A 26,982-nucleotide genomic window follows, 5' to 3' on the forward strand; every position below is an offset into this window, starting at 1 on the left:
CTACAGTATTCTGTGCTATTTATTACTAGGTTCTGTGCTAGGCACTAGGTATACTGTGGAAGGAAAGACAGCCTTTCTGTCATGGATATGACAGTGTAGATGATAGTGGTGCAGTGTGGAAGACAGATACCACACAGGTACACAAGTATGTTCTTATACACTGAGAGAAGTTCTGTGAGGGAGATCAATGGTAGCAGTAGAGAGGGGGAAAGTGGACTGGTTCTAAATGTATTTTGGAGGTAGACTATTGTAGTGACAGATAGATTTGACTGGGGAGGAAAATGGAGAAGACTGAGGCAAGGATGTTGCTTAGGTTCTGGTGGGAGCTACTGGATGGGAAAAAGAGAGCGAATCAAGAGTTTAATTTTGGGTACGTGTTTTGAGATGCCTGTGAGATATCCATCTCTCTTCCCTTCTCTTTTCTATGGCCGTACCTCCTTTATTAAGCCATTTATCAGAGTGGGTCAAGGAAAGTTTATTAAAAAATTGACTTCAGGATCAGACATGAAACCATCTGGGTTAATGAGAAACATGTTAATGAGTAAGCCAGAGAAACTAAGGTCGACAGTAGTTCTTAAGCTTTGATTGCAAAGGCTTTTCAAGTTTCTCTGCCCAGTATTTGTTTCAGCTTCTCTAGGGATTCCTATTGTGAATTTATTCACTGATAACCTGAATTTACCCAATCATTTGCTGAGTTTCTTTCTTTCTCTAGCCTCTCCTGCCTTCACTTGTTTACCCACTTCACTGTTTAGAAACCTTCAGTAGTTCTTCGGTGCCTTTGGGATAAAGTCCAAACTATTTAGCATGTTATTCAAATCCTTTCATAATCTGTCCTCTTTGCCTGTCTTTCCCTGTTTCCCCATTCCATCTTTATATACACTCTATGAAGAGAGAAATATGTAAATGAGTGGGGGTCTTGAAACTGGTGGGAACAGAGGTAGTCTTGGCCAAATGAATAGCCTGTTCATAAATTCTTAACAGAAAACAGTGGAGTAGAAGCATCTGAAGTACCAAGTTTTAGAAAGACAGATACTACCCTAGGGATTTACAATAGAATCACTACCCTGTAGTATATTAATAGTTTCATTAAAGCATGACTTAGTTTTATAATCTGAGGAAAAATTTTAACCTCCCAGAACCTGTTTATCTGGGAAATGAAAACACCTACCTTATAGAATGGTTGTAAGATAACATGGTGAAGTATATGGTATTCAGTAGGTGCTCAAAAAATGGTAGCTACTATTATTTAATTTAGTTAGAATTAATTTTTTCTCCCCCCATACCTTCTTCTACTTCCCCCCTACCCCCTTTCCCTCTTGTAATCACCATACTATTGTCTGTGTCTGAGGGTTTTTTTTCCCCTTAATCCCTTCATCTTTTTCACCCAGCACTGAAACCTAGAATTAATTTAAAATGGTAACTCTATTCTTTTTTTTTAAAGTATATTTTATTGATTATGTTACAGTAGTCCCAATTTTTTTCCCTTTGCTCCCCTCTGCCCAGTACCTCCCTTCCTTCCAGCAATCCCACCCCCCTTAGTTCATGTCCATGGGTCGTGCATGTAAGTTCTTTGGCTTCACCCTTTCCTATACTATTCTTAACTTCCCCCTGTCTATTTTGTACCTACCAATTATGCTTCTTAATCCCTGCATATTTCCCCATTTCTTCCCTCTCCCCCCTCCCAGCTGATAACCCTCCAAATGATCCCCATACCTATGATTCTGTTCCTATTCTGGTTTGCTTAGTTGGATTTTGTTTTTATTTTTTAGATTCATTTGTTGATAGTTGTGAGTTTGTTGTCATTTTAGTGTTCATAGTTTTGATCTTCTTTCTTAAATAAGTCCCTTTAACATTTCATATAACAAGGGCTTGCTTATGTTGAGCTCCTTTAGCTTTACCTTGCCTGGGAAGCACATTATCTGCCCTTCCATTCTAAATGATAGCTTTGCTGGATAGAGTAATTTTGGTTGTGGGTCTGGTAACTCTATTCTTAACCTTACCTCCTTCTACTTCCCTTTTGTAGCCCTATTTGGACCAGTCTTGACGACTTACTAGTTCCTGATTTCCTACAATATCTGGAATTTCATCTGCCCTTTGCACTTCAAGTTTCTATTGATATCTTATACTCATCCTTCAAAGTATAACTTTAAAACCGTCTTTTCTATATGGCCTTTTATGATCACTCTAGTTAAGTGATTTTTGACCTTTTTCATCTGATGGCACACATAAACTAATAACTAAAATTCTGTAGCACAACAAAAAAGAATGTATTTTTTGCTGATCTGACAAAAAACAAATATAATTTTGATTCGTTCACACTGGTGGCTATTGCTGTGTTAACTACAGCCATTTAAAAAAAAATTGACAGTCTAAGGGAAAAGAGGTCAGTGTCCCTGACTACATAGTCAGGTATTGTGGCACAGCGGTAGAAAATTGCTGCTCTAGTTGAAAGTTCTTTATACTTCTTTGATGCTTAATCGGTTCCACTGGTGAGGACTTGTCTGATTAAGCACCAAGTACTGCCTTGTGTTTTAGTTATTTATATACAGGCTTGGGCAAAAGTAGGTTTACAGTTCATATAGAAAATAATACAATCATTAATAAATAAGAATACAAGAATAAACTGTTTCGTGTACTCACAACTAAAAGCCTACTTTCCCCCTGCCCTATATAAGTCTTATTTCCTTAAGAATTGTATATTGTCCTCTTTTAGTCCCTCTGTAAGAGCTGAGCCAAAACCTTATGCATAGCACCCAGTAAACATTTATAGGTATTCAGTGAGCTAATTTGAATAGTATTACCAATAGTTAAATCATTAAGCTTTATTCCTAAATGATGATTGTAAGGGAAATTTTTTTAATGGTGCCTAAACTGTGGCTTCTTCACCCAAGAAGCATCAATGGAGTACTGACTGTACTGTTAGAGATACAAAAAAGATGAAAGATAGCATCCAGCACTTGCAGTCTGCTCCGTATCAAGTTTTTAAAGATCTGATTTGCCCGAAGTTAACAGATACACATTGTCAAAACAAGTGCATCTTTGATCTGAGATGGGGTATAATTCCTGGGGTTTGGAGGATTAGAATTGAAACCGAATGGGAACTCATTACTTTGTCTTCAGTGCTGTGCTGATTTTTTAAAAAATCACAAGACCTTTTTCTGACATTACATAAACAGATGCCTCCTTTGGATTTTGTATCCAGGATGAAAAATAGTATTATTTATAGAGGAAAAGCCTTTTTGTAAGCATTTACCCTGTTTTTACTGCTTGCCTTCTTTGTATCTTTTTCTCCGGTTACCAATTCTATCAGTTGTAATGTGAAGAATTTGGCTGCATGTATAACACATTTGTCAGGATGAGTTTGTTTGCACTTTTAGTAAATGGCTCATAGAATTTTTCTTTTTTCTATTTTTTATTTGTTTAATTCTGATCAACCTTAGAGCTAACAGGAGATACTTGCCTGGTTTATTGTTTTCATTTTATATATTTTTTCCCCACCTCTCTACATTTGTTTTTGTGGCTCTTACTTACATCACTACCCATGTGCATAGCTGGAAAGAGCATGCATAAAAACCATCCTTAATAATTTATTTTTTATCTACTTTTCATTGCATAGACTGAGTTTTGGCATCTGCTGCATACTGCATTGTCTGATTTCCAGATTGTTTTCTTGCATTTATGATACTACCTGAAGTTGGTTTCAGTATGTTGCAAAAAAATTCTTTTGCCCTTCTGCTTGTGTGCCTGTTCCTTATATTGTGTATTCATTTGTTCTTGTGTGCAGCTTTTTTTTTTTACATATGTCTAATTATATGGCAAAAAGAATTGGTTTTGCACTGATAGATGTTATTCTCTAATTCTTTATTCATGTCTTGATTATTTCTTCCTAAATGTGGCAAAGAGATCGTATCAATGAAGATAGGAAGAATACTGACAGGGCAAGTGTCATAGCTACATGCATGGACAATTTGGAATGACCACAGCTCTATGGTTAAAAATTTCAATTAACTTTTGATTAAGAGCCAAATGAGTTCTGAAAAATGTAAATAGTTTAGCTTCCGCATTTAATAAAATATGTTGCATTCTTTGCTTTGTTCATTAATTCAGCAAGCATTTGTAGAACATTTATTGTGTCAAGTATTTCTCATTGTTCATATTCCACTTTCTTAAAGTAGCTATTACCGTCTTTGCTTCTTAGGCATATTGAGTATGTTCCCAAAGTAATACTGATTTTTTCTGCCTTGCTACTCAATATATGGTCAGTGGGCCAGCAGCATTGGCAACATCTGGGAGTTTGTTGGAATCCCAGGATCTCGGTGCCTATTTCGGATCTGCTGAATCAGAATCTGTATTTTAACAAAGCTAGGTGATTTGATACACATTCAGGTTTAACAAACACACATATAGCATATGAACTGTTATTATTTGGGTGTTTTTGTTTCGCAGTTGGGTACTTATACTCATTCAGCTACCTTCTTAGAGATAAGACACCCTTTTATGTGAAAGCAATTATAGGAGCATCCTTAGAAAATCTTTTCTATTTTTAAAATTATAAGAACAAATTTTAAGACAGACAAATAAATACTGTTACTGTTTATTTACTGAAAGATACAAGTAAAAGATTGTTAGAAAATGAGGTTTAAATGATTTTCATATCTGCTGAAATTTTCACAAATGATGTGTAATTTTTTGTGGGTCTTTATGAGAGAGCTCTTTGTAAGATAAACTCTGTTGTATAGGGAATGTTACTATAGAAGTCGTGCCTGTGCCTTTTCAGTCAGGTGAATGGTAAAGTCATATCTGAAATCCATGGGAATAGTGCAAAATCCTCAGCCTGTCCTCTGTTTATTTTTGCAAAGAAAGTATAAAGAAATTGGTGCACTCAAATCAAACCATTACTCTTTTAGAATAACTGATGATTTGATATCTAAACTTTCTTTCTGGGTCACATTTGATTACTTAGAGATTAAAGAAAAAGAATTCTGGAAAAATAAATTGCCTACTCCTAATGTAAGGAGGAATTGAAGATAATCTTATTTCTTTTATTTAAGTACACGTATACTTCACTTAGGGGTAACAAATTAAGAATGTATGTTGGTTGGTAAATGTTTTAAGTAGTGTTTATTAAGAATAGATTACTTATTTATTAGTGCAGTGTAAGTTTGATGACTTTAGTAAATGAGACTGAAAAATGTGCTTTTGTAAAATTTTTTATTACTTAAAATATTTTTAACACTTAAAATAATTTGAGTAGATTAGCAGTACAGTAGTCCCTCTCTGTATCACGGTTCACTTATCGCGGCCTCACTGTATCGCGGGATTTTTAAAAATATTATATTTAATTATTTATCGCGGATTTTTCACTATATCGTGGGATTTTGCGGTACTGTATATGTATCTTGTTAAAGTTACGTAGATTTAAGAGTGTAGAATATGTTTAAGAACATAAGTGGTGTTTATAAAAGTGTGGAAAAGGTTAATAAGGGAGTGGGAAAGGTTAATAAGGGACTGGGAACAGTTTATAAGTGTGTGGGAAGGGTTTATAAAGCCTTAAAATATATATAAATGCTAAAATAAATGTAAGGTTCCTACTTGGCGGATATTCACCTATCGCGGGGGTGTGGTGGGGTTTGGAACATAATACCCGCGGTGAGGGAATACTGTAAGAGCCAACATAAAGACTTTTTCTTTTAATATACTTCTATTTCGTTTAATACCACTTGAAGTGATAGATTTATCACCTACTAGCAGTGTGATCTTGGGCACCTTACTTTCTGAGTTTCAGATTTCTTCAGCTCTAAGATTAGGCGATTCCTCTTTCCCTTTTGGGGGTTACTGAAAGGCTTAATTGACATAACGTAGTTAATGCTCCTGATAGTGCTCAATAAAATTAATTTCCTTCTCTTTTTACTGCTTTGTTCTATTTATACACAATCATTTAGATTTTGCTCATATTGTAAATAAAACATCTCTTGAATTTTTCATACTGGTTAAAGTTGAAGCAAGAATATAAACTCCATAAATGGCATAGACCTTATTTGTTTTGTTTGTTCGCTGTTGTATCCCCAGCACCTAACATAGGACCTGTGCTAGGTGCTTGATAAGGATTTGTTGAATAAATGATTATCATGCATTTGAAGTAAATTTGCTTAAATACATTTAGAGAATGACTTTGCAGTTTATATTTGTCAGGTATATTCAGTTGAAACTAATTCATTCAACAAACTTACAGAGACCTGTAATGTGCCAGGTATTACTCTGTCCTCGTGGAACTTATATTTTAGCTGGGGGAGAGGAAGGGAGAGAAGGATAATAGACCAGTGAACAATTAAGTTAACAGGACAATTGTAGATAATAGTAAGTGCAGTAGTGGTGGGAGGCCGTCTGGAGGAGGAAGGGCCACTACTTTAGCCAGGATGTATGTGGGAGGCCTTTCTAAGGAAGCGACATTGGAGCAGAGACAGTGATGATGAGGAAAGCGACAGCTTTCAAATAGCCAGGAGAACATCATAAGCAGAGAGAAGAGCGAGTGCGAAGGCCTGCGGAGGGAATGAGATAAATGTAATTAATAAATTTGGATCGTTAACATCCAAATAAATTGCTTCAGCTAAGTAGTGTGGAGCAGATGTAAAGACAATGTAAATGCTGCTTTTTGAGTGGAGTACTCTCAGGTTTAACGGCAAATCAAAGTGTAAGATCAATAGTCAGCTTCATTGCCTAGCGTCTCAAAAGTTCCCTTGTGTGTTGGTTATTCTTTAGTAAACAAGGTGTGACAATGCTCTTTGACTGTTATTGTGAGGCTTGTGTAATAAACTGAGATTTTGAGAGCAAGTGGCTAGAAGCCAACAGATTTGAAATATGTGAGGTCTACAGCCTACCTCCTCTCCTACAATTGCATTGTTTGCTTCCTTAATTTTCTTCTCTATTTTGTTTATTTTTTCTGTTATTACTCTACATTGTAATAGTTTAAATGCCTACTCTTAAAAATGCTGAGCATTCAAGATCATATTTATTAGAAGGAAAAAGGTCTTAAAGAACTTAAAACAGGCCCTGACTGGTATGTCTCAGTTGGTGTGTGACGTCCTGCAAAGTGAAAGGTCGCTGGTTGAATTCCTGGTCAGGGCACATGCTGGGGCTGCCATTTGGTCCCTGGTCAGGGCACGTGCAAGAGGCAACCGATTGATGTTTCTCTTTCACATCGATGTTTCTTTTCCTCTCTTTCTTCCTTCCTTCTCCTCTCAATAAATAAATAAATTCTCTTTTTGAAAACGAACTTAAAGTGGGATACTTCTGGAAGTATTGTAAGATGAAAACCTAAGGAATTTTTTTGTGATTCTTTTAACTGTGTACTTGTCATTGCTGTTGTCAAGTTTCATAAATGATCAGAATTCTTAACTTGCTGTTTTTAATATAGGAGTTATGCATTCTAAGAAATATAGGGAGAAAGAACAGTAAAGAGTTGGAGAACCTTTAATATCATCATCTTTTGGGGTATAGAGGAATAATTCCTGCAAACCTGTACCCTCAGAGGACATTATACAAAAAAGATCCTTTTTTTGAAGGATAAAACTGTTTTTGCTATGTACAGTTCTGAGCATTGAATTTAAAATATTATACATTTCACTAAGGTGACCTCAGGGGTTTCTATTTTAAGCCAATTTCTCTATGTGCATATCTTTAGCAAGCCAAGGCGTTAATAATTGATTCAGGATGTGTAGGTAAATATTTCTGTGCTCTAATGGAAAGCCTCATGTTTAATGGACTATTGTCTGTTGGTGATTAAATACCTAAATATATTAATTTGGACACACTTGACATGATTTAGGATTCGCCTACAGTCATGTGTTTTGCTTATAAGGCTTCCTTTTCCAACTTATTTTTAATAGCAACATCATGACAACAGAGAAGAGTTTAGTGACTGAGGCTGAAAATTCACACCACCACCAACAGAAGGAAGAGGGTGAGGGAACTACAAACTCAGGCCAACAAGAAACTCAGCTGGAAGAGGCTTCTCAAGCAGTAGCTGAGGGAGATAATCAGTGTGAGCAGAAGCTGAAAACATCTAATGGAGACACTCCTACCCATGAAGACCTGACCAAGAACAAGGAGCGGACATCAGAGAACAGGGGCCTGTCACGGCTGTTCTCCTCATTTCTCAAACGGCCTAAATCTCAGGTCTCAGAGGAAGAAGGCAAAGAAGTAGAGTCAGCTAAAGAGAAAGGTGAAGGAGGTCAGAAAGAAATAGAATTTGCAACAAGTCTTGATGAAGAGATCATTTTAAAGGCCCCAATTGCAGCTCCTGAACCTGAACTCAAAACAGACCCATCCTTGGATCTTCACTCATTAAGCAGTGCAGAAACACAGGTAAGGATATGGGAATGTGCAGGAGGTGGGTATAATGAAGGTAGGTTAGGCATGTTATTTTTCATTTAAGAACGTTTGTTTTTATTTCTTAATAGCCAGTTGACTTGGCATTAATAGTAGTAAGTAACATGAAGCTTTGGAGTTTCTGCTACAGAGAAATCGATGTAGTCATGGGGATATAAAGTATAGCATAGGGAATATCCTATATATTTATATGTAATAATGTAATAACTATGTATGGGGGACCACTTTGTAAAGTATGTCATTGTCTTACCACTGTGCTGTACATCTGACACTAATGCAAAATAATACTGTGTATAAACTGTAATTGAAAAATAAAATTTTAAAAATAATTAATGTAGTGAATGGAAACTCGATTCTTTTAAAGATATTTATATCGTATAAATAAAAAAATCAAAGAAAATAATTTATCAAATTATTTCATTCTGACTGTATAGCATTTTACTGTAACAGTGGAACAAGTCCATATTTTTAATAAAAAGTAAAAAATTCAGGTGGTTTAGAGTTCATTTTATTGGCATTATTAGTCATAGGATTGTTATCAGCAGACATGATTCTTTTACGGAAGTCTCACAAAAGTCATGTGATAGATTCAGGCCCTTCAGAGGTATGTGATAGATTTGAGCCATGCCTGCCTTATTTTTATCTTCTTCTCCAACTAGATTATATTACCACAGAGTGTAAGAAACAGATGAGGAAGTCTAGCTCTTTATATCACCATTGTAATATAAAGTAATTTGAGGTCTTAATTGTGTTACAGTGTAGTTAAACTTAAACATGAGTTATGAATTTGTTCATCTATCCAAAAAACATTGGGAAATTTTCAGTCTTTATTTTTGAAGCATCTGAGCATTATCTGCATAGTAAAAGTATTAAGTCATATTTTTATTATAGGCTTTGGGTTTGGACTATACAATTTTATTAGAATTTTCTAAAATGTATTACGTGTATTTCTAGAAATATTATATATTAAAGGTGCTAAGAGTAAAATTTAGGATAAAGTTGTAATTATATTCTTGCTATCAATGGAACAAGATTGAAGACACGATTTACTATATAGTGTAACAGATAAGGATGCAGGCTATGGAATCAGACTAGAGGGTTCAAATCATAGAGAAATTAGACTTCTGCTTTATCAGTTTCCTCCTCTGTGAGGATAATAGTATTTACCTCATTTGGCAATTATGAGGATTAAAGAGATAAACATGTAAAATTCTTAAGGCATTGCCTGGCATATAGTAAGCACTCAATAAATGTTATTTATTGTTACTCATTAATAAACATGAACATTAAAGGCAAAGAAACTCTACATACCTTAATATCGTTAATATTATTTTAAGAGTACCGAAAGAGCTAAATTGTACCATCTTTCAGGATTCCTGGTAATTTCAAGAGGTTTTTAACTGCTTTTTTTTGTTCACTGCTTTATGTAGGGAAGAAGATCCATATCTCATTTTAGTTAGCATGTGAATCAGTTGGTTTATTTCGTCTAAAGATCATAGCATTTGTACTGAAGTTGAAACTGATGAAGACAAAATTCTAGATTTAATTAAAATCTCATTAAAACTTCATTAATCCTGAATTGGGATAAATTGTGTGCAGGTATTTATCTACAGAGAAAGAAAAAGAAACAAAATAAATAATAAAATTTCAAGAGGATATTGTTTAAAGGAGAAATCTATTTTGGGGCTTTTTGGAAACTAGTATTTACAATCAAAACCTTGTGAATAAAGGTTGTAGGAGAATTTCATTTGAGTGATCCCATCCAGGATTTTTTAAAAAGTGAGTTTGCCTTATAGTTTTCATCTAGAGTGCCTTGGGTTTTTTTTGGAAGCCATGTGTCAGTTTTTACTATTATTTATGAAACAAATATTTATTGAAAATCTACTATGTATACCAGGCCCTAAGTTGAATATGCACTGGTAAGTAAAAACTGCAATAATGGTGAAGAGGTTTGAGATCATGAATTTTGGAGCCAGACTGACATGTGACTTATTAACTCTATGATTCTAGGCAAGTTACTTGAACTTCTCTGGCCCCAGCTTCTTATCTGTCAAATGGCGATAATAATAGTGCCCTCATCAGAGGTTATTATGAGGATAAAATGCTTTCATATGAGTAGTCCTTTTACAGTAACTAGCCTATTGTAATTGTTATGTAAATGTTCACTTTATTTTTATAAAACAAACATGATCCCTACTCTTGACGACTTTATAGTCTAACAGAGGAGACAAAAATGTAGCAAATACAAAATAATTGTCATAATAAATGTTATGAAGGCAACACACAGGATACCGATGTGAAGAATAGGATAGATAGGATAGCCAATAAAGGCCTCTGAAGGGTTGTATGTTAAGAGGGTCATGAAGTTGGGAAGGAGCCTTTTAGACCTCTTCCAGTATGTAATTAAGGAGCCAAATAATTAAATCCTTTTTCCTAAATGTCAATCATGTATTCTTTTAAAAGAAAGGAATTATGTTTAATTAAGAATCCTTCAGCGATTTTGTTGTGCTGGAAGTAAAAGTCTTCCAAAATGTTGTTCCACTTACCTGTATAGCTTTGGGTTGTAAATTAAAATATATGAAGAGTCATTCTAAGGTGGATAAAGATAAAAAAAAAAAAAGCCCCGTAACAGTTTAGGCCCTAAGAAACCCAGATTTCAATCTGTCTCTTGCTTCTTTGGACCTTTGCATTTATCATGATTGATAGCTGGTATCAGTAACTAATTGGTAGTTAAAGTTGTTGGCCTACTATATATGTTGCTTTATGCTCTAAAGTTGGTCCCCAAACCCCTCTTAACCATTCATAAAATTTAGAATATGTGACAAATCACATCTTATTTTACGATTCATTAGGCCACCTTGCTAAAATTGAGGAGCATGGTGCAGAAATGTTAAAATTCTGATAGGCTTTAAAAATGTATCATGGCATAATCAGGAAGAATATATAATGCTGAAAGCAACAGATTTGTGTCCTTAGTTTACTTGAAACCTTCATTTATTGATTTGAAAGATGGAATTCTAACTTCTGGTATGAAGATTTAAGAATATAGTCTCTAGATCTTTTGGGAGACCGTAATCTCTTTTATAGGAAAGTAATTATTTAATCTTAAGATCACTTATATTTGTTTCAACAAGTTTTCTGCTTCAGTTAGTGCTTTTATTGGTAGCATTATTATAGGTAGACATGTATACAGAATGTTTTGTGAACTGTCTGTATTACTGACTTGGTGATGTCATGTATATGTAGCCTGCTCAGGAAGAACGCAGAGACGATACAGATTTTGAAACTAAGGAAGGAGGAGGAGTTGAAGAGTGCTCTAAAATAGAAGTGAAAGAAGAAAGTCCTGAAACAAAAGCAGAAGAAGAAATAAAAGCTTCCCAGAAATCAATCAGAAGACACAGAAACATGCATTGCAAGGTTTCTTTGTTGGATGACACTGTTTATGAATGTGTTGTGGAAGTGAGTGCATTTTAAGTTTCAGTTGTCAGAATTCTTACAAACTATTTCATGTAGGGTGGGGTAAGTGGTGCCATGGCCTGAGACAAGACCCAGTATAATGACTATTTCTGTGGGCTGAAATGTTAATAGTGATTTTTCTGGAAGTAGAGGTGTGGAAGGATTTTGAGTGAACCTATTTTCTTCAGTTTTTTTTTGCATCTGTCAAATCTTCTGAATTGAGCACATGTTACTTTTATAATCCAAAACAATTTTGTTTTTTAAAAAGTAGGTTTGTTATTTATGGAGTGACCTTCCATGACAAATGTCATAGGATAGCCTCAATTTCTGATATTAGATGCAGCTGTCCCCATAATTGTATTTTCAAAAAAAAATTACTCTGTTCATTTCTGCTCTTTTCTCTAAACCTTAATATAATTTAGTTTACTTAATGTATTTCTTTATCCCCATGAGATAGGATATAAAAAAGTTTAAATCAAGTAATACCGTTTCTTAAAATTCTCTATTATTTTTTGAAAGAATAAGAAATTAAATCAAGATTGAATAAAAATGTCAGTTATTTACTTAATCTTTTGCTCCCTCAGTGCAAGTTAAAATATTTTAAAATCTATTAGTTATTTTTTTAACTAGAGCAGTAATTATCAATTATATGCTTGATATAAAAGTTATTATTACTAATAATAGCTTTTATTAATAAGAATCATGTATACTTGTATCTTAGGTTTATAACAAATTATTTCTGAATTGAATTACTTATATGCAAATGCGAATATATCAAAGCACAAATAGCCTAAAATATTATACTATATTTATTAATAGGTATTCCCTCTCCAAGTTTTAAAAAATAAATCAAGAAAAATAAACTATTGCCCTTTGAAAATAGCTACTATACCTGGTATCTAGAGGAGACCTAGGGTATGCTCTTTCTGCTTCTCACCACTAGTTAGTTTAGAGAGGAGGAAAGCTATTCCACACTCATTCTTCCTATTTGGACCAAGATCCAGATATGTGTCCCTTATATCTGGAACATTTGAGGGCAGATGTGTTTGAGAATTCAGAATACTTTGGGTTTTAGAAAAGCTATAAGTACATATTCTCCATATTTTAGAACACACATAGTAGAGTGTGTAGCAGGCAGACATTAGTTGGTCAAACATTATTTCTGTGGTAAAATATGTGAAGATTCATTCTAAGATGGTTAATTAAAGATCAAAAATAGCCCCATAACAGTTCAGAATTTGTCTTCCAATGAGCTTTGACCAAAAAAAAAAAAAAAAAAAAAAATTACTTCTAGATTTGGAATTATAAACAACGGAGTTAGTGACCTATACGTGAAGAATTCCCAAATCATCTCTGTCATTTAGAGTGAAAATGTAGGTGAGAAAATGGTGTAATATAAATGGGTTAGGTCTGAAAGTGAATTAACATCTGTATGAATTACTAATAGTCATTAAAAATAACTCAGCTCATGGAGAAAAGGGCATGTTATATATCATATGTGTTTCAAAAGATTATTTCTGATTTTTTGACATTTAAAAAATCTTTCTCCGAAGGCATTAATTAGCTGTTTGATTTTTTTCCAACTATTCCAGTCAATAGGTAGGACAGGTATAAAAACAAAAGCTAATGTTCAGAAATAGAAATTGAATAGACTCAGGTTGTTTATCTTGTGTATGGATGAGCCAGGATTTTTTGACCCTAAATTTTAGCTCCTAAGTTAGGACATTTCCTCCCTATAGACAGGAATACAAATACTTAAATTTAGCAGTGGTTTATTTTCTCGGTAAAGGGACATTAAGAAAATGATTTGTAGCACAACTGAAAGAGCAACTGCTATGGTTAATATATGCAGGATATTTAGAATTTTATATTTTATGCATTTTTCTGAAAAAGATTGAACAGACTTGAGACATAGTTCATTCTCTTGGGACATTTGGTCTGAGAATGATAGAGAGTCTAATGATTTCCGTAGCCATTAATAACTGTCAATGTCAACAATTGATTCAGTTAACTCAGGTGGTCATGATGACTGGCAGCAGCCCATAGCAAGCTGCAGGAAATACTGCACCGAAGAGTAAAGAGTGTCATGTTTAGGATGGAGGGGAGGGTGTGGTGGTAGGTGGAGGAAAGGTGGAATTTTGCTTTGAAGCATAGCACTGTTTTCAAGCCACTATAAGTGTGTTGCATAGTTAAGTTGACAAATTATGAAACAAGATTTTTGTAATTTACATTTGAAAGTGTTAGTGATCAAGGATAAAAGAGGAAATTGGAAAATGACACTTTATTTTATTTGATGATGCGTACAAGATAAGAGGAAACCTCAAGTAAAGTATGCATATCTTTGCAGAAACATGCAAAAGGACAAGATTTGCTTAAACGAGTGTGTGAGCACCTCAATCTTTTGGAAGAAGACTACTTTGGTCTAGCCATTTGGGATAATGAAACCTCCAAGGTGAGGAGACAGCTGGTAATGTAAGAAGCTGAAAAAGGAAATTGTTTTAATTCTTTTGTTGTTAAGAATGTATTTATGTTTGCCTCTCCAAGACACAATGCACTTAGAGTTATCCTTGTTTCTCTAGAATGAACATTTTAAAGGAAAAAAATCATTGCTAGTATGTTCTTTCATCATTGAAAGTATCTACTGTTTATTTTAAAAAGACAGGGGAAGTACAGAGCTATGATGTCCTGATTAGCAAGTACATACCAATACCTATGTATTATGCAATTATTATTTGATCTAAGTGTAGGAGGTTCATAATAAATATTTGTTGAGTGGATGGTTCTATCAATATTGCAATTATAGGATAATTATGATACATAGTTATAATTTGAGAGTAACATCATAAAAGAGAATAAAGTTCCTACAGTGTTGAAACAATTATACAATGAATCTGACATTTTATTCCGGCCTAAAAGAAAACCAGTAACTTTTAACTTTAAAGGAAGTAAAAGAAAGTGTGAGAACATGGAGGAAGTAAAAAAGGTTAAAAGTCAAGTATTTACTTCAGAAAACTTGAATTATTTCCTGGACCAATTACTGAAAGTTACAAATATCTAGCTTAAAATCAAATGATGAAAACTTCAGTCTAGTTTAACAGGCATTTGGAGGTGCTATACCTCCAAATATATAGCTGCGAATAGGTAGACATGATCTGTGCCCTCTGGAGCTTGCAGTTTAATGTGATGATGAATGTCATACAAAAGGAAATAGAAGATGCCATGAGACCTGAAGGATAAAATGGGCAAGTGAAGTGGAGAGAGAATGGCATGGAGTTGAGAAAGTGGCATTGGAGGAACTAAGAGCTATCTAGCCTGCCTAAATGTAGGAACCATTTTAGTTGGTTCTGTTTCTAAGATGATTTATATTAAGAGAAGTTGAGGGACAACATCCCTTAACAACTGCAAGCTCCATCGATTGGGTTGAATTAAATAATGCATCCTATATAAAATGGAATTACCCTTTGCCTAAATAAAATCTATTTGTAAAAAATAGTACTGGTAGTTCTAGAAGTCTGCAGTAGTTTTAGTCCTTCTATGAATGACTGTTGGTTCAGACAGAAGAACTATGTCTACCAGCACTAGGTCAATATTGTTCTTTAAGGGTTTATTCTTTACTTTGTCTCCTTAAAGACCCAAGCCGAACTTGTACTGAAGCCTCTAATTCCCATCACAAGGAAAGATCCAATGTAACTAAAAAACAAAACAATATCCCTAGAACTGCAGTGAAAAACTTCCTGCCACTGTTGAGCTAGAAAATTCTTCCATGAATCAAGGAAAATACTCTGAAGTGTATTTTATGTTATACAAGCACAGTGAGATAAAATTGAATGTTTTTGTATTTGCCCAAGGTTGATCTGAGAATAACTGAGAATGCCTGAGTTTGGTATGTAAATAAAGTCACTGAGTACTTACTTGTTTAATGTAACTGAAAATAATTTTTTTATGAACCAGACATGCTTAAATTTCTGAAGCTGGCTCATCTACAGACATTCAGCAAAGGAAATTCTTTCCACCTGCAGTTGAGCTTCTAGGGCCCACATTGGTGCAAACACTCACCCTTGTTGGTGCCATTCATACTCTGTTCTGTCAGCAAATGTTTCCTTTATAGTACATTTCACTATTTATTTATTTTTTAATAAGCAACTATTAAATTGCTTCATTTATATGCATTTATATATTAATGTACAAAGTGATATTAAAAGTGCATAATATAAACGTTGAATAGCAATATAAACCTGATTGTGTAAAAAAAGGCCGACACGGCTCGCCTCTTTTTTTTTTAAGTATATTTTATTGGTTATGTTGTTACAGTTGTCCCAATGTTTCCCCCTTTGCCTCCTTCTGCCCAGTGTCCCACTTCCCTCCAGCAATCCCTTTCCCCTTAGTTCATGTCCATGGGTCATGCAAATAAGTTCTTTGGCTTCACCCTTTCCTATACTTTTCTTAACATCCCCCTGTCTACTTTGTTCCTACCAATTATGCTTAATCCCTGTACCTTTTACCCTGTTATCCCCCTTCCCCCTCCCTGCTGATAACCCTCCAAATGATCTCTACACCTATGATTCTGTTCCTGTCCTGGTTGTTTGCATTGTTTGTTTCTGTTTTTGTTTTTTAGATTCAGTTAAGTTTTTTGTCATTTTAATGTTCATAGTTTTGATCTTCTTTTTCTTAAATAAGTTCTTTTAACATTATTCTGTTCTGGACCACAATTATCATTCTCAACAACAACCTCTTATTTGGTCTCCCTGTGTTCAGTCTTGTTTCCTCAAGTTTATGTCACTCCATTTTAAATCCTTAAGGGGCTTCCGCCTCACCTAGAACTTGATAAAATCCAAGTTTCTTAGCACGGGATACTGTGTCCCTTTCCCATCTTACATCTCCCCTCCTTGCCTCTGTGCTCCAGCTATGTTGGAGTACACGTCGTAACTCTTTTTTGCATGGCTAGTTCTTGTTTGTCCTTCAAACCTCAGTGTAGATCTCCCAAACATTCTTTTGAGGAGTAATTCCTAACTGCCTCTTATCCCCAGTCCATTTTGGTGCACCTCCTCCAAGCACACTCCTCCTCTCAGCATACTCTCTGCTCTTGCATGGACTTTCATACATTTCTGTTAAAGCATTTATCACACCCAGAACTAGCTGATTGTTTGGTGTTCACCTCTCCCATTGGATAAGACAGCTCCTTAAAGACAAATGCTACTTTCAAATTCCTTTTTGTAACTGTGGTGCCTAGTATGTGGAGGCATTCCTCCAATATTTGTTGGCTAAATAAAATGCTAGGAAATCAATCATTTAAATTGAGCATAAAAGGACCTATTCTTGTGCACACTCATTTTTATTATCTTGTACACACTGTTTTTGATTTTGATTTGGAGGTCTAGAAACTGAAGCAACAATAATGTGTTGTGTAAGGTAGCTTACACCTTGGGGTACCATGTGATTGACACAAATCTGGGCTTGCCTTCTCTATGTCAAATTGAGGGGAATTCTAGCCCCAGAATCATAGAATGGCTTATGGAATCTCTGTATGAAACTTGGCAGCTTCAGGTTATTTGGGGAGGTTTCTCTTAAAAGTAATGGAAAATATGTAGTTGACTCACTATGGTGGGGAGATGTTTACTCCAAAATGGTAACAAGCAGTTTTTGTTAAGAATTCTAGATTACATGGTATAAACCATAGTTCTCAGAGGTTCCACAAAACTTATCAGTTGGCACATTTAAAGTCTTTCCTTGCCTTTGGACTTAAAATTCTTTGGTCTTAATGATAGATGAGGCAGAAAGACCTAGGTTACCCCCTTTCTGACAGGGCTTAAACAAATATGTACTTAGTTTTATACTATGGAACAATTTTATATTGTGATATTTTAAACATATTTTTAAATCATCTGTGTTAATTGTGGAAGCAGGGGAGATAAAGGAAGCTAGTCATCACTCCTGTGCTTGCTGTCTGTTGTGGTGACTATCTTTATGTAACAGTTAAAGTGGTATACAATTAAATATAAGATGGTGGTGGCCCAGCCCATTCCTTGGGTGGGGCAAATCGGATGGTCACCTGTGCTTTGCCCTTGGTGGTAGAGGGTAAAGAGGGGACACCTTACTCTTCTTGTCTAAATACCACTAAAATTCATTTTAAACATTTTAGAGGAGGGAATGGAGAAGGATTGGGAGGAGCTCCTGGGATGCTGGTAGTGTTATATGTTTGCTTTGATAATTTATTGTTCTATACACTTGTGTTTTATGTACTTTTCTGTATGTATCTTATGTCAATAAAATATTTTAAACAGTTTAATTTAGAAATTTTTGTCTTTAAAAATTTTCATAAGAACCTATGAAAAATGTTAAGGGTGAGGCTCTTTTCAAGTACCGTTATTTTGCATGGTCCACCCCAGTGGTGGGCACACTCTAAGTGGGGTTAAAGAACAGTGAAGGGAGAGATTAGTGTGGACAAGAGTAGTCAGGGGAAACAAAACAGTCATTCAGTAAAGATTTATTGAGCACAAACCATGTATGGGGTGCTGTGCTGACATAGAAAAGCTAAATAAGACCGGAGGTCAGAGTTGGAGGGAAATATAAGATCTGGGAGATGTCAATAATCCTGGTTATTGATCTGTACTACCCTTTATAGTGCAATAAAAATATCTAGTGCTTATTTAGCATTTCTTGTTTACTAAAAACTTTACATATACATATTCATTTAATCTTCACAATAACTCTCTGAGGTATGCACTGCAACTATCTTATTTTATAGATGAGGAAACTGAGGTACAGAGATGCCTAAAGACACTCAGCTAGGAAGTAGTGGAGCTAGGATTCCAGCCCAACTGTCTGGCTCCCTATTTTCCTACTCAAAATTACTATGATATGTGAAATGAGTACAAAGAATATTGGAGATGTAGGTTGGCCGTTAGCCTGGAAGCACTATTTGACTATGATCAGTAATCCTGATTCTGGTACTCTCTTATTTATGTTTTGGAGATTTGTGTGAATGCCTTTTCTTCTTTTTACAGACATGGCTGGACTCTGCCAAAGAAATAAAAAAGCAGGTTCGTGGTAAGTGAACATTGCCTTTTTTATAGTTCTTCCCTTTAGTAGGTCAGAGGATTTCTAACCATTTTCTGGCTGTTAGTCACTTTAGAGTCCTGACTATAGAAGATGGCTTTGAAATTGAGATAAAGCCTTCCCCCTGGAAGGAGGAGATTCCATAATAGAAAGATACAGCAGTAGTGGACACTGTTGAGATGTAGGTCAGATCTTGATGATTTTTTTTTTACAACTAGGCAAAGTTGGGGAAGATAGGAACAGTTGAGAGAAACAGAAGGTGGAAAAGAACAAAGATGAAAAGAGAAAAAGGATATGGGAGTCAGTTCTCAAAAGAGTAGTGATTGAAACTGTAGTAGCCTTCAATTAGAAAGAAGTACGCTGCCTGATTTTGTTCCTTTTAAATTGTTCTGGACTGTCTTCATGTTTTCCTCTCTATGGTTCTTTTTTTTAAAAAAATTGATTTATTGTTTTTTCTATTACAGTTGTCCCATTTTTCCCCTATTGCTCCCCCCAACCCCACCCACCCTCTCTGGTTCTTTTGTCCATTCTCAACATTCCTTTTCCAAATTGAAGTATAAAAATAGAAGAGTAAAAATTCCTTGCCAATGACCCTTCTGACCTTGTGGCTTTCTCCTAGCTTTAAACCCTCTAGAATATATTATTGCTGTACACCCTTCTCCAATTAGTACCTAGGAATAGATATTTCTAGGTCAAAAACATATTGATTAGTATTTTCTAGATGCAGACTCAATGGGCTGGCTTAAGGGTAGAGACACCCCCCCCCCCTACACACACACACACTATTAATGACTAGATGTCTTTTTATTTTATTTTATTTTGAGGAATCTTCTAGGAACTGCAAAGATATTGTTCATCATGATTAGTAAGTTTTAACTCTTTATCATCTGAAAACAAATTGTAATTTTTATTTGTTTCTTAAAGGGAAATAATTTTATTATGGTGAAATGTTTTCCTTTAGACCCCATTTATAGTTTATATTTCTTAAGGCAGAGAAACAAAATACTCCTTTGGACTGGCAACTTCCATATTTGCTCCCAGACTATAAAATCTTGTTTTAAAATGCAAGTCAGCAAAAAATATTCAGCATACTTGAGACATGACAAGAAAAACATAAGCCCCTTTCAATGAAAATACTTTTAATATTCATTTTTACTTAGAATTAAATGATTATCCAAGAAGATAATGTAAGAAGTAAAGTTAAAATAGAGTTTATAGGCCCTGGCTGGGTCGCTTAGTTGGTTAGAGAGTAAGTTGCATCATTGCAGCACCATTTGCAATAGTCAAAAGGGGAAAACGACCCAATGTCTATCAATGAATAAGGGGTAAACAGAATGGGGTATGTCCCTACAATGGAATATTATTCAGCCTTAAAAAAGGAATGAAATACTGATAACTGCTACAGCATAGATGAACCTTGGAAATATTGTAAGAGATAAAAGAAGCCAGACATAAAAGGCCCCATATTATATGATGTCATTTTTTATGAAATGTCCAGAATAAGTAGATCCATAAAGACAGAAAGCAGATTAGAGATTGCCAGAGGCTAGGAGAGCCAAGGGAGTGAGTGCTTAATGGAAACAGAGTCTTTTTTGTGGGTGATGAAAATGTTTTGAAACTAGAGGTGATGGTTGTACAACATTGTGAATATACTCAATGCCACTGAAATATATGAGTAAGTATACTGAATTTTTATTGTGGGAGTTTCACCTCACTTTAAAAAAAGTTGCAGTCATGATACTCTTCTTCCCCTAAATACTTCAGTTTACATATCTTAAAAACTAGGGATCGGTTTCTTACATAACCATTACTAAAAGCAGGAAATTAATATTGAAGCAATACTGTAACCTACAGATCTTTTTTGTCAAGTGTTCCAATAATGCTTTTATAGAAAAGAAAGTCCAAGGTGATACTTTGCATTTAGTTATCACATCTCTTTAGTGTCTTTAACCTGGAACAGTTCCTGAGTCTTCAAATTATTTCATAATATTAATGGCTTTGCAGAACCCAGACCAGTTATTTTTTAAGTGGTCACTTTGAGTTCATCTAATGTTTCCTCATGGTACATGAAACTTAAAGTTATGCACTTTTGGCAGGAATGTCATTCAAGTGTTGCTGACTTAGAGGCAGAAATTTTAATGTTAAAACTTTTTAGGATTTTTCCAGCCATCATTTTTTTTTTCACTAAACATTCTCTATAAGGTATTACTAACAAAATGTATCATATTCTAGACATGGTCATTGACTAAAGCTTACCTTTAACATTTTAAAAATTCCAAATGATTAACTTTTTTAGTCTCTTTATTGCATTTAACCCTGAGCGTATGTGCAGTGAAACTGGATATCCTCTCTGAAAAGTATCCCAAACTTGTATCTCTTGTATGAAAAGAACCAGAACTGAAAGTTTGAGTTCCTCTACACTCTTAACAAAAGTATAAGAGTTAATTTTGAGGACATCTCTGTTTAGATACTATTTTTAATACAGTTTAATTTCCTTATTTTGGGTTAAATAGAGAAGAAAAGTACAACCAGAATACAGGGTTGTTGTATTTTGTGTTTTTGTTTGATTAGATCTAGTAACTTGAGGTGATTGGGGAATCTGGATTAATAAATAAATAAATATTTTTAAAGTCCTCCCTTGAGGATGTTTATTGATTTGAGAGAGAGAGACAGACAGACAGACAGACAGACATTGATGTGAGAGAGAAACATTGGTCAGTTGCCTCCCATACATGCCCCAACCAGGGGTGGAGCTCACAACCTAGGTATGTGCCCTGACCAGGAATCAAACCCCACAGCCTTTTGGGATTGATGATCCAGCCAACTGAGCCACCTGGCCAGGGCAATAAATAATTTTAATATATTAGTACCTATTCTTCTTCTTTTATGCAGTCCTTTTTTAAAAAATTTATTTTTTTCTGGAGCTGTAGCATTCTCATATAATCTTCACAACAGTTCATGAGCTCAGTTACTTTATTTCATTCATTCACTCAACAAGTATTTCTTGAACATCCATGATATGCCAAGTACTATTTTAGGCACTAAGGATACACATTAAATAAAACTGAAAAAATTCTTATCCTTAGATATTTGTGTTTTAGTGGGAGGAGAAAAAGATTATCCTTTAAAAATATTACATGTGTGTGTGTGTGTGTGCATATATTTATTAAGTAGTACATGTACGAAGTCTAAAGTTCAAATGTTGTAAACTAGTATGTAGTGAAAGTAGCTCTCCCTCATAACCATTTCTTCCTACCTTCTCACTTCCCTTCCCAGGAGTTCCTCTTCTATTTTCTCAACTACTATAACTAGTTTATTGTATATCCTTACAGAAAAAGACTTTTTATATATAATTATACCTGTAGTATATACTTTTTCCTACCCCAGCTTTCACAGTTGCTCTCTGTACTGTTCTTTGCCTTGATTTTTTTCACTTAATGGTGTATCTTGGAACTGTATCTTCCTTTGCTAATTAAATACATTCAGGTTGTTTCCAGACATTTGCTATTATAAACAATTTCCTACACATATTTCACTTTGACCATATTTAAGTATATGTTTAGATAGATTTATGAAAATGAAATTTTTGGGTGAAAGGGTATATATACATTTTACATTTTGATAGATATTGTCAAATTATTCTCCACAGTTTTGTACCAGTTTATACTCACATTGGCAATAGATAAAAGTGCTTTATTTCCCCCACCAGCCCTGTTATTAAGCTTTTGATATCAGTTACTTAACATGGAGCTCAAAGAAAAAAACCCACACTTTATAAACTATTGCTAATTAAAAAAAAAAAGATTTTATTTATTTTAAGAGAGAGGTGAAGGGAGGGAGAAACAGAGAAACTTCTATCTGTTGTGCATGCCCCCAATGGGGGATCTGGCCAGCAACCCAGGTATGTGTCCTGCTGGGAATTGAACTGGCAATCTTTTGTTTGTGGGATGCCGTACAACCCACTTAGCCGCACCAGTCAGAGCAGTAAACTATTGCTAATTTGATTTCTTTACTGTCATTCTTCCTGTACAATTAAAAATTTGTTATTTATATACATTATGAAATAATTAAATTTATGTTTAAAATTCTTAAATGCTTAATTTACATATCTTAAACATTCTTTTGGCTATCTCGTTTTCCATATTGATTTACTCTAGTCAAACATTTTTATAAGTAATATAAAAATCACCTTAAAAAAAAGTTTGTATGGGAAGTTACGAATTAGCAATGGCTAGATTGATAGGATTTTATCATATCAGAAAGTAAAACAACAGCCCTGAGCCCTGGCTGCTGTGGCTCGGTGGATTGAGCACAGGCCTGCGAACCAAAGGGTTTCTGGTTCGATTCCCAGTCAGGGCACATGCCTGGGTTGCAGGCCAGGTCCCTCGTTGGGGCATGCGAGAGGCAACTACACATTGACATTTCTCTCTCTCTTTCTCCCTCCCTTTCCCACTCTCTAAAAATAAATAAATAAAATATTTAAAAACAAACGAACAAACAAAACCAACAATAACAAGAATAGCCCTGACCACTGTGGCTCGGTTGGTTGGGCGGCATCCTGCAAAGCAAGGGGTCACTGGTTTGATTCGCTGTCAGGGCACGTGCCTGGGTTGCGGGTTTGGTCCCTAATCGAGGTATGTACGAGAAGCAACTGATTGATGTTTCTCTCTTATGTTGATGTTTCTTGGGCATATCTTGGAGATATTGCCCATTTGGTTTCAGACCATCGTAATAAAGCAAATATCACAATAAAGAGAGTCACACAAAGCTTTTGGTTTTCCCGTGCACATAAAAGTTATGTTTACATTATAATGTAATCTACTAAGTGTGCAGCATCATTATGTCCAAGAAAACAATGTACATACCTTAATTAAATAATACTTTATGGCTTAAAAAGGCAAACCATCTGAACCTGTTGGAAAAATGGTGCCAATAGACTTGCTCAATGCAGAGTTACCACAAACCTTTAATTTGTGAAAACAAAAAGAATCAAATCAATACAAAACAAAAAACCCACAATATCTGTGAAGCGTGATAAAGCAAAGTTCAATGAAATGAGATATGCGTGTATTGAGAGATATCACAAATAAATAATGCTAATACCAAAAGAGAACATTCATGGATCATTCAAATGGCTTCTGAGGACCCAGAGTGGCATATAGATTACATCTTGAAACCTTGTTGTAAACATGTTGACCTATAAGATGGTTTCCTTTATGTTATTTTGCCTATATAGTTTTAGACTTTTGTAAACAAGGCTATATTAAGTTGGGTTTTAAAAAAAATGAGATGATCTAACCCTACCTCTTAAATGATATCTAAACAACTTTAAAAAATGAAAATATTTTATTCACAAATCATGAAAATATTAAAACTTTAGGAAAAAAAGGAAAATTTGAATATTTTTAGGTATTTCTAACAATCAGAAACTTAGGCATAAGCATAAAATTCTTTTGCATTTCTTTTTACAGGTGTCCCTTGGAATTTCACATTTAATGTAAAGTTTTATCCACCTGACCCAGCACAGTTAACAGAAGATATAACAAGGTAAACCATTTATTAATAGTTAACTATATAATAAGTAATTCTCATTATCACAAGCTGTGGGAATTTCTCTTCTTAGGATTGAAGAAAAATGATGAGCTATTAAACCTAACATAGAAAGTTTCTGATTACCGCAAGGCAGGCTTGCAAATAAATGAGCCCAAAAGCCTCAAGTATCTGTGACTTGACTGAGAAAAAAATTGGCAGGGGAATTAACCTTGTTTATCTTGGGTATTATGCCAAGGCATGGACAGGACACCTGTAAAACATACTGATCCTTTAAAGAGCAAGACACAAATGTAGTAGTAAAATAGCTTCATTTTTTTTTTTTTTTTTAATATTCCTCTTCTACCATGTTCTTTCTTACGGGGATTAAAAAGCTAAAGCCTAACTAGTTCTTCCTGTCTCTCCTTTAAAGTGTATAATTAGGTACATGATCCTTATGAACTAAGTCTTCCTCAGTAAATTTTGAGCCCACTTAATTTATGAAATAAATCTTGTACTTTTAAAAACAGCTTACTGATTTAAGAATATGGCCTTTATTGGATTCTATAAAAATACTAACAAAAAAGAAAATGGAAAAGCAGTATATTATAAAGAGTACTACTATACATATTTATATACATTAGCATCTTGCTTGGAGCCTATACATAGTAGGTGCTTAGCAAATGTTTTTTAAATTGAACTTTGAGAAATCACTTTCTAGTTCTGTTCTTTGCTGTTCAACTATCTGATTGCAGACAAACATTCATTTCTGGGCTTTAGTTTTTCTCTTTCTCAAATAAGAGAATTGCCTAAGACTTAAAAAGTCTATAAAATGTCTATATCATGTTTTAAGAATTATTCTTTGTCTAGTTACACTTAGTACATTCTTAAAGTTGAGATACCCTATCTCTTCCTGAAAAATTGTTTTGGCTATTACTTTTTCACATGTAATATTCGTCTCAGAGTTGCTACTTACTCATTTTTCTTCATTGAGGTTGATTACGTATACAGCAAAAGAAATCTCTAAAAATCTTTATTAATTATCTATATTTTAGAGGAGCTTAATTAAGATTCTTGTGGTTGGTTGCCATTGTTCTTTTTTAAACATAAATGTAGTAGCAACTAATTACAGATAGCAAAAACTATTGCCAATACATGTTATTCAGTATTTTACTATGGTCAAAGCAAGGATATGATTCTAATTAATATAGAATTTTCAATGTAATCATTCCTACCAGCTTTCCTCTTTGGTAAAACAGTTTGAACTGATCAACTCAGAATGAGTGCTAGGAGGACAGAGTCAGAGGTGTGAACATTATACTGACAGAAACGAGTGTCTTAACACATGTGGAGGGACATTTAGTTGGTTTGTTGGACTGAACTGTTTTAACACCAATTTGAATTCCCAACAGTTAGCACATAGGTGGAATTAGTTTTAAAGGGTGATAGCGTGTGAAGGCTGAATGCAATCTAAGTCCCTCTTAGAGGAAAAACACACTGAAAAATATTCATATTTATTACTAGCCAGCATTGAGCAAGCTTGCTCTTTGAGGGTGACTCCTTATCTAATTTAGCACTGATCCTCCCTGACAAGTTTTCTTTGTGAAGATTAGACAAGATAATATATATATATATATATATGATTCATAGTGCACTCAACAAAACATTAGTTTCTTCACATCCTTCAGACTTTTCCCAACTTTTCCTCTTTTCTTTCTAAACTTCCCAAACATGACTCCAACATACAGTTAAAGAAAAACAAAAACTTTTATATGGAAAATTTCATACACATAGAAAAGAACAAATAACAGTACAAGGAACAACCATATGCCCACTTACCTGGATTGAACAATTATTAATATTATCTCACATTTACTTAATCACTTTTTTTTTCTTTCTCCTTTCTTCTCTTCCCTTTTCTTCCTTTTTCTCTCCCTGTATTTTTTTGTTGTTGCTGACTTGGTAACATCTTTTCTCTTTTGGCTATAGATATTATCTATGTCTTCAACTTCGGCAGGACATAGTTACAGGACGTCTGCCTTGTTCCTTTGCAACCTTAGCATTATTAGGTTCTTATACCATCCAGTCTGAGCTGGGTGACTATGACCCAGAACTCCATGGTGCGGATTATGTTAGTGATTTTAAACTGGCCCCAAGTCAGACCAAGGAACTTGAAGAGAAGGTCATGGAACTACATAAATCATACAGGTAAATATGTCTCCAAGGTTTGTTCTGTGTTTGTTTTGGCAATAAGTTTAAACCTTTGACCTGGTATTGATTCAGTATTTGCCTTAGTGGGAACTGGTGCCATAGAAAGAGTTAGCATAAGCTTAATTCCCTCCCAATTCTTTGGGTAAGTTGTTTAAAGCCCTCTGAACGTCAATTTTCACATCAGAGTAATGGGTGTTGCATTGGTGGAGAAAACTAAATGAGGTAATATATTCAAAGCACTAAGCACAGTGTCTCTGGCACATAGTAGGTGCTCAGTAAATGGTAGCTATTATTATTATTGCCTTACCTTATTTTTCCAAGTCTTAAACTTATGCTGTATTA

General features: G+C 34.6%; 1 protein-coding gene across 14 annotated transcripts in view; it reads left to right on the forward strand.

Moving 5' to 3' along the window:
- Positions 1-26,982, forward strand: part of EPB41 (erythrocyte membrane protein band 4.1) — a 156,811-nt gene that overhangs the window by 63,596 nt on the left and 66,233 nt on the right. For 13 of the 14 annotated variants that reach the window (XM_090268957.1, XM_090268958.1, XM_090268948.1 and 10 more), the window contains exons 2-7: positions 7,887-8,364; positions 11,635-11,847; positions 14,192-14,296; positions 18,849-18,891; positions 24,372-24,447; positions 26,419-26,637. In XM_090268957.1, the coding sequence (XP_090125083.1) occupies positions 7,894-8,364; positions 11,635-11,847; positions 14,192-14,296; positions 18,849-18,891; positions 24,372-24,447; positions 26,419-26,637 (1,127 nt within the window). In that variant the 5' untranslated portion in view covers positions 7,887-7,893. The remainder of the gene's footprint in view (positions 1-7,886; positions 8,365-11,634; positions 11,848-14,191; positions 14,297-18,848; positions 18,892-24,371; positions 24,448-26,418; positions 26,638-26,982) is intronic. The other variant, XM_090268953.1, reaches the window with a different exon arrangement.

This window comes from Furipterus horrens, unplaced genomic scaffold (assembly GCF_987537825.1).
Source record: "Furipterus horrens unplaced genomic scaffold, mFurHor1.1.pri manual_scaffold_3, whole genome shotgun sequence".
Classification (NCBI taxonomy): Eukaryota; Metazoa; Chordata; class Mammalia; order Chiroptera; family Furipteridae; genus Furipterus; species Furipterus horrens.